Source organism: Salmo salar, chromosome ssa14 (genome assembly GCF_905237065.1).
Source record: "Salmo salar chromosome ssa14, Ssal_v3.1, whole genome shotgun sequence".
Taxonomy (NCBI): Eukaryota; Metazoa; Chordata; class Actinopteri; order Salmoniformes; family Salmonidae; genus Salmo; species Salmo salar.
The window spans coordinates 38909072-38922791 of NC_059455.1; the positions used below are offsets into that span (position 1 = coordinate 38909072).

Here is a 13720-nt window from a genome sequence, read left to right on the forward strand (position 1 = left end):
AACTGGTCCATAGAAGACTGCTTTGCTGTGGGTCACGGAGTAGGCCTACTTGACTGAGTGGATACCGGCTCCACCACTATCTCTAGCAGGCCCGCTAGTTTCTCCAAGCTCCGCTACAGCTAGCTTCACAGTTGGGTGCACAGTTCGCAGAAGCCGGTGTAGGTTGTGCGTAGAACCGGCTTTATATGAGATTTTGTTTTGGCAAATTCTACACTGTGCTCTAACATTGTCTTTTTTATTAAAATGCATCCAAATGCTACTGTGCTTCAGACTCATTTTCCAGCTGTTGTTTTCACAGCTGTCCTTCCTCTCTCTCCTCGTCTGCTAAGTGTGTGACTGTGAGTGAGTCGTCTCGGCTCTCCCTCACGCATCTTTGGTTCATATATTTTGTTCGTTCTTTTAATTAGTCAATTCTATTCATTTAAGTATTTTGATTATTTGTATCTTAATTTTTTTATTAATATATTTTGCTCTTCTGATATGTGAGCCGGCTCCCAACGTTCACCTACAAGAGCCGGCTCTTAGACGAGTCGTTCGCAAACGACCCATCACTAACAGAAACCAATTTACCTGGGATATATACAAATTGGTGTGATATTTGTGGCTCTCTCTCAATTGATTATATAATGAACACATATATGATTTCAGTTTATGAGTGTGTGATATGGGGGTTGAAGACATGTTTATTTCGACATTATAAAGAAAACGTTTTATGTTGCAGATCACCTCCCGTCGACTTCACTCCTCGACGTTCGGCTACGGTCGGTTGCTTTAGCCTTACCACTCAAACGAGCCCATTATTAGCTTTCAATGGAATGTCTCAACTGTTATTTATTTCACCTTTATTTAACCAGGTAGGCTAGTTGAGAACAAGTTCTCATTTGCAACTGCGACCTGGCCAAGATAAAGCATAGCAATTCGACACATACAACAACAGAGTTACACATGGAATAAACAAAACATACAGTCAATAATACAACTGTAACTATCCCATTATGGTACTTCTTCCTTCTTCTTAGTTTAGTTTTTTTATGATTGGGTTATCAATGGTAAATATCTTTAGCACAGTAATGTCCTCTTAAAGATGTTTCATCAAAGATGGTTTAGAAATTCTTCTTGTCTTGCCAAATTTTTAAGGGGTTTTGTTTACACACCTCCTTGACAGTATATATTTTTTCTTTTACCTGCCCTTCTGCCTGGTAGTCAGTCATTCGTTACCACAAACACAAGGTACAAAAAAAACTACTTTTTCTACCATTTCTCTTCATAAAATCTGATTTTACATCTAACCCCAACCTTAACCATACTTCTAACGTTATGCTTAACCCTATCCTTAAAGTATGACCGAAAAGCTAAGCGTTGACTTTGTGGCTGTGCTAACTAGTGGAAACTCTGTTCCCTTGACGACGTAAAATGTGTGATTCAAAAACAGTGACGTCACCGCGCCATTCCCATGTTGCTTTGCGAATCGCAGTCGAGCGTTTGTTCGATTTGTTGGTCTAAACATTTGTCTCTGTCTGGGCTGGAGAATAAATAAAATTGATTTATTTTTCCAAAAATCTCGCCAAACAAACAGTCTCAAACTTGGTGTATAACTGAGAGTCTTTGACGCTGCACGGTAGGTCAATCTGAAAAATAATTGTGTGAGAAACAAGTTCGAACGTTTGGAGATAAACAATCACAATAGCTAGCGTTAGCTAGATAGTGCTAACTTTTAGCCTATTCAGCGTGCTAATGGTAGTCTAGCTACTATCAGTGGCCTTATCTAATGGTGTTTAAAAGTGGCGCTCACGTTTGCTCTCTTGTCTTGAACTACGTTGGCTAGCTATTAATGCCTAACTAGCTAACGTTAGCTTTGTAGCTAGCTAGTGCAACGAGCACTCAGGTTTGTCGACTAATTAGCTAACGTTAGCTGTCTACAACATCGATTAGTATTTATTGAGCAGACTAGTAGAGCTCTAATACGAAATTCCAAGAAATCCGCATATTTCCATTCCTTCATCGAGATACATGAAAGTGACAAGCGTAGTGTTAGTTATGGGATGGAAGTGATGTTCACCCGTTCTGAGGCCTTCTGTCAATGGGCTAAGTTTACAGGTCATGACATCAATAAGCAATGCCAACAGGTTTCTGATGATACTATATACACAACAAGCACGACAGAAGATAAATCGAGATTAGTGAACCAGCTGGTCAAGTCTCCACACAAAACGACCCCAATAGTTAGGTACAGTTTCCATAAGTCAAAGCAGTGCCAATAATCTGAGGTGTTGAGTTTATATACACCACGCAGTATCATATAGTAGTGGTTCCCAACCTTTTTTCGTTACTGTACCACCAAGTCATTTTTTTCTCTGCCAGGAGTACTGCTGAAGTCAAGTCAATTTTACCAGTAGGCCAAGTACCCCCTGTGGATACAGGCAAAGTACCCCTGGTTGGGAACCACTGTCATAGAGGTGGCAGGTAGCCTAGTGGTTAGAGCTTTGGGCCAGTAACCAAAAGGTTGCTGGATCGAATCCCTGAGTTGGCAAGGTAAAAATATGTTGTTCTTCCCCTGAACGAGGCGGTTAACAAGGCCGTCATTATAAATAAGAATTTGTTCTTAACTGACTTGCCTAGTTAAATAAAAAAAAATATATATATTTTTGAGGATCTGTGTAGATGACAATGTTTGTGAAGTTATATCCATTCTGTATCTTTTCTGGGGTGAATTTATAGAGCGAAACGGAACAAAATGAGAAGCGACCTACCTGCATTTGTCCAATAGAAGCTCAAATTTTTGTTGCAAAATGTTTTGCAACATGTTTGCTACAGTGTCCAAATAATGAGTTGGCCTACTACATCCCTGTTGTAGGGTGGCAGGTAGCCTAGCAGTTAAGATCATTGTGCCAGTAACCAGAAGGTTGCTGGTTCAAATCTGCGAGCCCACTAGGTGAAAATTCTGTAGATGTCCCCTTGAGCAAGGTACTTAACCCTAGTTGCTCTGGATAAGAGTGTTCACTAAATGACTGAAATGTAAATGTGCTCCTTTACAGACATGGACCAGGACTATGAGTGTCGGCTGCTCAGGCAGATCAACATCCAGAACGAGAATGCCAGCCCTTTAGTAAGTGCATAGACTCAATAAAAGTTGTGTATTATTCTGGATTGGCTTGTGGTGCACAATATCATTCAGTATTGAGATGGCATATGATGTTCATAGATGCCAACATCTAGATGTATTTGTCTGAATTGGTTGGCACACTCAGCTGACAGCATAATGTTCAGGGATTTCAAGAGTAAGTTCTAGTTCAGTTGATGGGATGTAGCGTATGGTCATCTATCCAGAGATACAAATCCCCTGAAAGTAGGTCAGGTGTACCAGTAGGCTGTCCTAGAGAACCAGTCTGTGTATTATTTTCTTGCTAAACTATATCAGACATACATTTAGCCTAAGCAGAACACACTGTCAGTGTTTGAAGTTGATAGCTACTGAACAAAGACTATATAGATTTTTTCAGATTAGCTTGACAATAGTCTGATACTGGCTCCTCCCTTACATGTTTAATAACAACACTGCTTTGTGAAGACTAAAGAGGGTGTCTAATGTGTGACACGAGAGCTTTGTTGTCCAACCGTGTGTGAAGTCTAAAAGTTACGGTTTTATTCAATTAGTCGCTCTGTCAGGTCCCCTGATGTTTTGTCTGCATTAAAACCACCTCTCTGATTGACCCTTCCTGTTTACTTTACGTCAAGTTTCACCCCTCTCTCCCTGTGGAAACCCATTAGAAAATAGGCATAGGCTACATCTTAGAGTATTCCTTTTAATTGTATCTCTATTGAACACCTCATCCGTGAATCACGAAATCCCCTTAGTTAATTGTTTATCTCGCTTGGGCTCTGCGGATCTCATGAGATATTAATGTGCAATGATTGTCATTTTCTCATCTCGTGGTTAAATTGTGCTCTCTGTGGACGAGTCCCTCTCTGACCCTGTATCCCACTCTCTCTCCCCATGAAGAAGGCCATAGATACAGTACGAGCCCTGACACCCACCAACTCCCCCCTGTCGTCACCAAGCAAACATGGCGACCGCTTCATCCCCTCCCGCGCCGGCGCTAACTGGAGCGTCAACTTCCACCGCATCAACGTGAGTCCCCCCGCAATGCACTTTGGGATTTTGTTTTGTGTCCCAAGTTTTATATCTGTGTTGATCGTATCACTTGCTGGGTTTCTGTTTTCTGTCACCCTAATGAAGGGTGTTGTAGCTGCACCACGTCGGTGCATTTAAATTTTTTTGCTATGCATTAAACGATAAAGGCTTTTAAAATTGTTCCACTACATGAGAGTGCCTTGATTACTTCTGGAAGTTTGGTTGCAAAGGCTTTTCCGGCATTGTTTACTATCCAGCATCAAATCATCTATAGTATTTCACCCCATGATCAAAGAGCACCTCATGGATTAACTATAAACCAATAAAGCGCTCCTCTCCTGGCTCTACACATTAGTCACTGTTAATGTTGTTGTGTAGGAGAATGAGAAGTCTCACAATCAGAACAGGAAGACAAAGGATGGCACAACAGACACTAGCAAAGGTAAGCCTCTTGACTCTGTTGAATTTTTTGTGTTTCTGTTTTACGCATTCATTCTGTTTTACGCATTCATTCTGTTTTACGCATTCATTCTGTTTTACGCATTCATTCTGTTTTACGCATTCATTCTGTTTTACTCATTCATGCTGTTTTACTCATTCATTCTGTTTTACTCATTCATTCATTCATACCCATTACAATTGAGATGAACATATCCCTCCCTCCTTCTAGCGGACGGCCTGGCGTACTCTGCCCTACTGAAGAACGAGTTGCTGGGGGCAGGCATAGAGAAGGTCCAGGACCCCCAGTCAGAGGACCGCCGCCTCCAGCCCTCCACCCCCGCCAAGAGGAGCCTCTTCAGTGTACTTAACATAGGCCCTTATACATTCTGTTGGAATAGCGTCTTTTTCAAAGCTACCAGGGGTAGTGTATTGTGTGTGCTGCAGTTTTAATTTGTGTTAGTCGTACAACATGTTTACCTTTGATACTAAATATGCCAGTTGTTTGCGTTTACAGTATTCTGTCAGTGCCAAACGATCTCTACCCGAGGATGGCAACACAGTGTCTCCATACTCCTTGTCTCCTGTTAGCAGCAACAGGTATCCACCACTTTCACTTATGCATTGGTTTTATATTATATGGCTAACAGTGGTGTTCTAGTTCTCCTCTCATTCCATTATAATGAGTCTTTTCTGTGTCACATTGAATGAGTCATCCGTCTTGTCTCCTTGTCTCCCTCCTTGTAGTCAGAAGCTGTTACGGTCGCCTAGGAAACCCACGCGTAAGATCTCTAAGATCCCCTTCAAGGTGCTTGATGCTCCGGAGCTGCAGGATGACTTCTACCTCAACCTGGTGGACTGGTCCTCCCTCAACGTCCTCAGTGTCGGCCTGGGAACCTGCGTCTACCTCTGGAGCGCCTGCACTAGCCAGGTGTGTGTGTGAATGTTTGTGTGTTATCACACTGAAATCAGTGACACTGTCTCCGTTTATCGCAAATGCCTCTCTCTCGTAAACTCTTTCATATGATGTGAGTTGGAAATTGACAATCTATGGATTGTGTCTTTTGGTCTTCAGGTGACGCGTCTGTGTGACTTGTCAGTGGAAGGGGACTCTGTCACGTCAGTGGGCTGGTCAGAGAGGGTGAGTCTGTGTGCTTTAACTCCTACGTGTTATCATGTTCACCCCTTATTTACAGTTTACCCTATACCTCCAGGGCTCTGTAGTCCTGGCTCTATATGCTTATTTACAGTTTACCCTATACCTCCAGGGCTCTGTAGTCCTGGCTCTATATGCTTATTTACAGTTTACCCTATACCTCCAGGGCTCTGTAGTCCTGGCTCTATATGCTTATTTACAGTTTACCCTATACCTCCAGGGCTCTGTAGTCCTGGCTCTATATGCTTATTTACAGTTTACCCTATACCTCCAGGGCTCTGTAGTCCTGGCTCTATATGCTTATTTACAGTTTACCCTATACCTCCAGGGCTCTGTAGTCCTGGCTCTATATGCTTATTTACAGTTTACCCTATACCTCCAGGGCTCTGTAGTCCTGGCTCTATATGCTTATTTACAGTTTACCCTATACCTCCAGGGCTCTGTAGTCCTGGCTCTATACGCTTATTTACAGTTTACCCTATACCTCCAGGGCTCTGTAGTCCTGGCTCTATACGCTTATTTACAGTTTACCCTATACCTCCAGGGCTCTGTAGTCCTGGCTCTATACGCTTCATGGGGTGTGATGGATATGCCCTGATACCATGTGTGTCCGGTTATTGTACTCTTCTCTGTGTGTGTGTGTGTGTGTGTGTGTGTGTGTGTGTGTGTGTGTGTGTGTGTGTGTGGGTGGTTTCTCAAGGGGAACTTAGTAGCGGTGGGGACTCATAAGGGCTATGTACAGATCTGGGACGCAGCAGCAGGGAAGAAACTGTCAGTACTGGAGGGACACACAGCCAGAGTGGGTGAGTAGGAGGAGGCTGGCTGTCCTACAGAGAGAAGAGGAGAGCTTCTCCTCTGAGTCAGAGGAACGGTAGTGCTGCAACCATAGAATATAATATTTACTAATTCTATGGCTATGGCTTCATCATTAAATATTCATCCTTTAGTCAAAAGAAAACTATGAAAACTGAGTGCATTTCAGCTGTTTTAATATTTTTTGCAAAATATTTTTCTCTAGGTGCGTTGGCGTGGAATGCCGACCAGTTGTCGTCTGGCAGTCGTGACAGGGTTATCCTGCAGAGGGACATCCGAGCCCCGCCCCTCCAGTCAGAACGCCGTCTCCAGGGACACAGACAGGAAGTTTGCGGCCTCAAGTGGAGCACAGACCACCAGCTACTGGCCTCAGGGGGAAATGACAACAAGGTACACACAGTACAGACCACCAGCTACTGGCCTCAGGGGGAAATGACAACAAGGTACACACAGTACAGACCACCAGCTACTGGCCTGAGGGGGAAATGACAACAAGGTACACACAGTACAGACCACCAGCTACTGGCCTGAGGGGGAAATGACAACAAGGTACACACAGTACAGACCACCAGCTACTGGCCTGAGGGGGAAATGACAACAAGGTACACACAGTACAGACCACCAGCTACTGGTATCGGGGATTACAGGACAAACACAAACCTCTTGAATAACTATTGTACACTCCTGCTTATATCCTTATCCTATGGCATTAACTTCCCAGAAAAATAACAATCCCTCCCCATAGCTGCTGGTATGGAACCACTCCAGCGTTCTCCCGGTGCAGCAGTACACGGAGCACCTGGCAGCAGTGAAGGCCATCGCTTGGTCCCCCCATCAGCATGGCCTGCTGGCGTCTGGAGGGGGCACTGCCGACCGCTGCATCCGCTTCTGGAACACCCTGACAGGCCAGCCCCTGCAGTGCACCGACACAGGCTCCCAAGTCTGCAACCTGGCCTGGTCCAAGCACACCAACGAACTGGTACGTAGGTAGGGGCGGCTTTTTAGGGTCATTCTGTGGGAAACAAAAATTTGTATGAAATGTGATATTTTCCATTAATTTGGCACAAAGACAGGCCCTTTTTAAAGGAAATCATTTTGACTCCTAAACATTTGTGACTAAAATCCTTTTTACCTCCAGGTAAGCACACACGGCTACTCCCAGAACCAGATCTTGGTGTGGAAGTACCCCTCCCTCACACAGGTGGCCAAACTCACAGGCCACTCCTACAGAGTGCTTTACCTGGCCATGTCCCCAGACGGAGAGGCCATCGTCACAGGAGCCGGAGACGAGACGCTGCGCTTCTGGAACGTCTTCAGCAAGATGAGGTCCACCAAGGTAGCCAGACACCTCATATTGATTGGGGACATAGATTTTTTGTGCTGCCTGTGCCCCATATGAAGTCTACCTTTTAAATGATTTTGTTACCAATAACAACCCAATAAGCAAAACCACTGTCTCAGCTGATATAGAGGATTGTAGTGTTTTAAAGATCTGACCCCTGCTCTCTTCCTCTGCAGGAGTCTGTATCTGTTCTGAACCTGTTCACCAGGATCCGGTAGCCAGAGGGGCGCAGCTGTCCGGCAGGGGAACAAGCGGGGTGGGGGAACAAGCCCATAGGGAATAATGTACTGTACACAACAAGTCGGACCCCTTATCTCTTCCTAGGCCTCTGGTAGGCTAGGGTCCTTTCACATACCCAAGGCCAGGTCGTCAAGCCGATAGAGGAGTCTTCTTCCACTGCCTCACCGCCCATCATAACCAGTGTGACATCACAAGGCCACACCCTCATACAGTAATATTGGTGCTGTCCCAGGAAGAGGAAGAAGAGGACTCTGGAACTTTCCTTTCCCCCAAGTGATTCTGTTTTTTGACAGACACTGTGTGCATACCTGCCAAATACGAAGTTTGTCCTTTTATTGAATGTTTATTTATTGTTTTTCTTTTTTAAAACATTGTTATCACGTGTCGTCTCCAGTCTGCTTCTGCAGCCTGTGTTTGGGTTTTGTTTTCTGTGTGTGTTAATGTTACGTGTCAGACTTTGTGAAGAGCCTGATGCTTTTGTGTTTGTGCCTGCCTTAAAGGGGTAGTTTACGTCTATAATCAAGCTCATGTTTTCACCATTGACGGTATAGAAATGTATGACATGCTTTGACTTCAGGGTGAGCTGTCCTGTACCTGTTTGTAAACTAGTGATGGTTAACCCTACGGCTTGAGAGGTGGGAGCTCACTGTTTTTTTGCATGTTGTAGACCATTGTAATTTATTCACCTTGTAAAAACACCTTTTTAAGTTCATTTGAAGTGTGATGATGCGCGGAAGTCTTATGTTTTTTTAATTAGAAAAAAATCTGCAATTGTAATTTGAGCAGTGGCCGCAAACAAACTACATATACTCACTTAGTTATCTGTAAATCGTATTGTTTTGGCAGTTGTCTTTTTACATTTTTAACCAGTTTCTATCTTTAACCTACATTTACCTAGACACATTTCACATTATTGCTGTCTTGAGTTGCAATTGCACTCAGTGTGATAATGGGCTAGTAGCATTCAAAACAGATGTAAATAACTAGGCATAACCTTTGCATTGAGACTTATACAAGAAAGAAAAAACGGAAATATTAAAAGTAACATTTTTAATCTTAATCAGGTGAACTTTTTTTCCTGGGTGTAGCAGTAACTGAAAGTCACTGTAAAGAAAAAAGGAAAGATGTTGATGGCCTCTTAAAGGCATTACTAGTGCATTGTGCTGTGTCTGTGGTAAAAAAGAAAATAAGGATATATTTAGTCCATGGCACTTATCTTTTTCCTCAGCTTATATTTTGTTCTTGACTCTAAGCAGATGTGAAAATATCTCATTTTGTTTTAATTCATTTAAAAGAAATGTTTAGGCCGATTTTTCTAGTGATTATTTTTCATTTTCTCAGTTTGGATGTGGTGTTGGCATGACCTGGTGTGCCATCTTTGAATGAGTGGTATTTATTTGAGCTGTGTAAAAGTGTCCAGTAGTACACCCATAGCTTGTTCTGAGAGTTGAATATTATCTGAGAAAGGTGGAACGCTGATCTGTTTGGTGTATATATTAGCTCCAGTCCTAAATAAGCATTTGTACTCCTTTTATGCCACTTAAAAACAAATAAAAACAAAGAATGCTGCCAACTGGAAATGCCTAAAGAATGTTATGAAGATAAATATTTCTGTACTGAGAGAAACGGAATTAAAAAAAAGTGATTGTATATAAGGTTTTCGAGTGTACGTTTTTATCTGTTTGTATCATCAACTGTGTTGAATGGGAATGTGGAGCATGTGTAATCGTTTGTATGATCAACTGTGTCTGAATGGGAATGTGGAGCATGTGTAATCATTGTATGATCAACTGTGTCTGAATGGGAATGTGGAGCATGTGTAATCGTATGATCAACTGTGTCTGAATGGGAATGTGGAGCATGTGTAATCGGCAGAACGTGTGGAATAATCCCTCGAGACATACATCACTATTGCTGAAGTGCTTTGATTGATTGCTGTGTGTGATGAATATCGTACTATGAACTGAAGCCCTCTGTTAGATGGCTCTTGTAGCTGTCCTAATGCAAAGGAATGACCAGAGGGCGTTGTCTCCTACAGCAGCAGCCTCATCCACACCCCTGTTCCATTTCCGCACCAAGATCAGGCTGTAGTTCGTGCAGGTTTTTGTTGCCATTTGATTCAAAATAATCATTTGAATGTACAGCATGGTCTTACAGACTAGATGTAACATAGTAAATGTAAATTTAGGAAACTGAAATTAGTAGGCCTATGTTACGTATGGTTACGTAAGACAGAAGGTTACTTAGGATAAAAATGAAAGTAGGGTGGTCGTATCATGCGAATGTCTAGCAACCCAAAGGTTGTGTGTTTGAATCTCATGTACAATTTTAGCTAATTAGAAAACGTGCAACTACTTTGCATGATAGTTAACCTTAACGCTTTAACCTGACTCCTAACCTTAACCCTAACCGCCAGCTGAAGTGTTGTGGTTGCAGGTTCACCTGCATCATCAAAAGCCTATTATTTTAGGGCGTTGCTATAGGCCACCAAGTGCTAACAGTCAGTATCTACAATGAACAAAAATATAAACGCAACATGTAAAGTGTTGGTCCCATGTTTCATGAGCTGAAATAAAACATCCCAGAGATGTTCCAAATCTGTCAAATTTTTGCCAAACTTTGTTTACATCCCTGTTAGTAAGCATTTCTCCATTGCCAAAATAATCCATCCACCTGACAGGTGTGACATATCAAGAAGCTGATTAAACAGCATACTCATTACACATGTGCACGCCTCCAACCTCATTTTAGAGAATTTGGCAGTACGTCCAACCGGCCTCACACCGCAGGCCACGTGTATGGCACTGTGTTGGCAAGTGGCTTGCTGATATCAACGTTATGAACAGAGTGCCCCATGGTGGCGGTAGGGTTATGGTATGGGGAGGCATAAGTTACAGACAACCAACAAAATGTCATTTAATCGGTGGTAATTTGAATGCACAGAAATACCGTGACGAGATCCTGAGGCCATTCATCCGCCGCCATCACCTCATGTTTCAACATTATAATGCACAAGGATCTGTACACAATTAATAGAATCTGAAAATGGCTCAGTTCTTCCATGGCATGCATACTCACCAGGCATGTCACCCATTAAGCATCATTGAGATTCTCTGGATCGACGTGTACGACAGCGTGTCCAGCAACTTCGCATAGCCATTGAAAAGGAGTGGGACAATATTCCACAGACCACAATCAACAGCCCGATCAACTCTATGCGAAGGAGATGTGTGACACTACATGAGGCAAATGGTGGTCACACCAGTGCCTGGGATCTGGTTCAGGTTATTAAAACCTGTCTGGGCTAGGGGGCAGTATTTTCACGGCCGGATGAAAAACGTACCCAATTTAAACAGGTTACTACTCTGGCCGAGAATCTAGAATATGCATATTATTAGTAGATTTGGATAGAAAACACTCTGAAGTTTCTAAAACGGTTTGAATGGTGTCTCTGAGTATAACAGAACTCATATGGCAGGCAAAAACCTAAGAATACAACCAGGAAATGAAAAATCTGGTGCCTGTAGGTTTTTCAAGTCATTGCCAATCAAACACACAGTGACTAAGGATTCATTTTTTACTTCCTACGGCTTCCACTAGATGTCAAAAGTCTTTAGAAAGTTGTTTGAGGCGTCTATGATGAACAGAGACCGAATGAGAAGGCTGGGAAGTTGGTAACCCAGGGAAGGATGTCAGTTCATTGGTGCCCGTTCACGCGAGAGGTAGCTCTGTTCCAAAACGTTTTTCAAGACAATGCATGAGTCCGGTTGGAATATTACTGAATCTTCACGTTCTAAAGGCCCTAAAGATTGATGCTATACAACGTTTGACATGTTTGAACGAACGTAAATAGATTTTTTGTTTTTACTTTTCGTCGTGACATTTTATTTGGACATAAATTATGAACTTTATCGAACAAAACAACATTTGTTGTGGACCTGGGATTCCTGGAAGTGCCTTCTGATGAAGTTTATTAAAGGTAAGTGAATATTTCTAATTCTACTTATGCATCTAGATGACTCCAAAATGGCGGCTATCTGTATTGCGTAGTGTATTTTTCTGAGCACAGTACTCAGATTATAGCAAAGTGTGCTTTCCCAGTAAAGTTATTTTGAAATCTGTCAATGCGGTTGCATTCAGGAGATGTTAATCTATAATTCTTTGAATATCAGTTTAATATTTTATCAACGTTTATGACGAGTATTTTTGTAAATTGTAGTACTGATTCACCGGAGGTTTTGGGGGAAATACATTTTCTGAACGTCACGCGCCAATGTAAAATGCTGTTTTTGGATATAAATATGAACTTGATAGAACAGAAAATGCATGTATTGTCTAACATAATGTCCTAGGAGTGTCATCTGATGAAGATTGTCAAAGGTTAGTGCATAATTTTAGCTGTTTTTCTGCTTTTGGTGACGCCTGTCCTTGCATTGAAAATGGCTGTGTGTAATTTTTTGTCTATGTACTGTCCTAACATAATCTAACTTTATGCTTTCGCCGTAAAGCCTTTTTGAAATCGGACAACGTGGTTGGATTAAGGAGATGTTTATCTTTCAAATGGTGTAAAATAGTTGATTGTTTGAGAAATTGAAATTATTTGATTTTTGCTATCTTGTCAAGCAATCCCATTACCGGGATGAGAACGGGAAGGGGGTCCCATAGAGGTTCAAATCAACTTACCATGCTGTTTACAAACACTACAGGAACTATATCATCCATTTGTATTGATCACATTTTTACTAATACTGTAGAACTTTGTTCTAAAGCTATATCCGTACCCATTGGATGCAGTGATGCGCTGCTATATCCAGGAAAGCCAAGGTTCCAAAAGCTGGGCCTAAAATAGCATATAAGAGATCGTACAAAAGATTTAGCTGTGACTCTTATGTGGATGATGTTTAAAATATATTTTGGTCTGGTGTGATTAATAAGGATCATCCAGAATCTACACTTGATGAATTTATGAAATTGCTTCTTACAATTATTGATAAACATGCACCTGTTAAGAAACTGACTGTTAGAACTGTTAAGGCTCCATACATTGATGAGGAATTGAAAAACTGTATGGTTGAAAGAGATGGGGCAAAAGGAGTGACTAATAAGGCTGGCAGCATATCTGACTGGCTGACTTATTGCAAATTGAGAAATTATGTGACTAAATCAACATAAACTGTATTATGAAGCCAAGATCAATGATATAGAAAAACTTTGGAACACTTTAAATGATATTATAGGCAGAAAGACAACTCCATCTTTCAGCAAATCAGATGTCTTATTCATCACAAAACCATTTGATGTTGACAATTATTTTCATAATTACTTAATTGGCAAAGTGGGAACATTTAGGCAGGAAATGCCAACAATGAACACTGAGCAGTCCCATTCATGCATACAAAAACAAATAATGAAAGAAAAGCAATGTAAGTTTTAATTTTGTAAAGTCAGTGTGGGAGAGGTGGAAAATTATTGTTATTGAACGATAATGACAAACCTCCTGGCACTGACAACTTAGATGGAAAGTTACTGAGGATGGTAGCTGACTCTAGCCACTCCTATCTGTCATATATTTAATCTGAGCCTCGAGGAAGGTGTTTAT

At 41.9% G+C, this 13720-nt stretch overlaps 1 protein-coding gene across 1 annotated transcript; it reads left to right on the forward strand.

Annotated features, from left to right (window-relative positions):
- Window positions 1-1439: 1439 nt before the first annotated feature.
- Window positions 1440-9771, forward strand: LOC106569538 (fizzy-related protein homolog). The gene is made up of 13 exons (XM_045694351.1): window positions 1440-1618; window positions 3036-3106; window positions 4001-4129; window positions 4511-4574; window positions 4803-4933; window positions 5088-5170; window positions 5318-5501; window positions 5646-5711; window positions 6427-6529; window positions 6745-6929; window positions 7285-7518; window positions 7678-7875; window positions 8058-9771. The coding sequence occupies exons 2-13, from the start codon at window positions 3038-3040 to the stop codon at window positions 8097-8099; spliced, it is 1488 nt and encodes a 495-aa protein (XP_045550307.1). The 5' UTR covers window positions 1440-1618; window positions 3036-3037; the 3' UTR covers window positions 8100-9771.
- Window positions 9772-13720: the final 3949 nt, after the last annotated feature.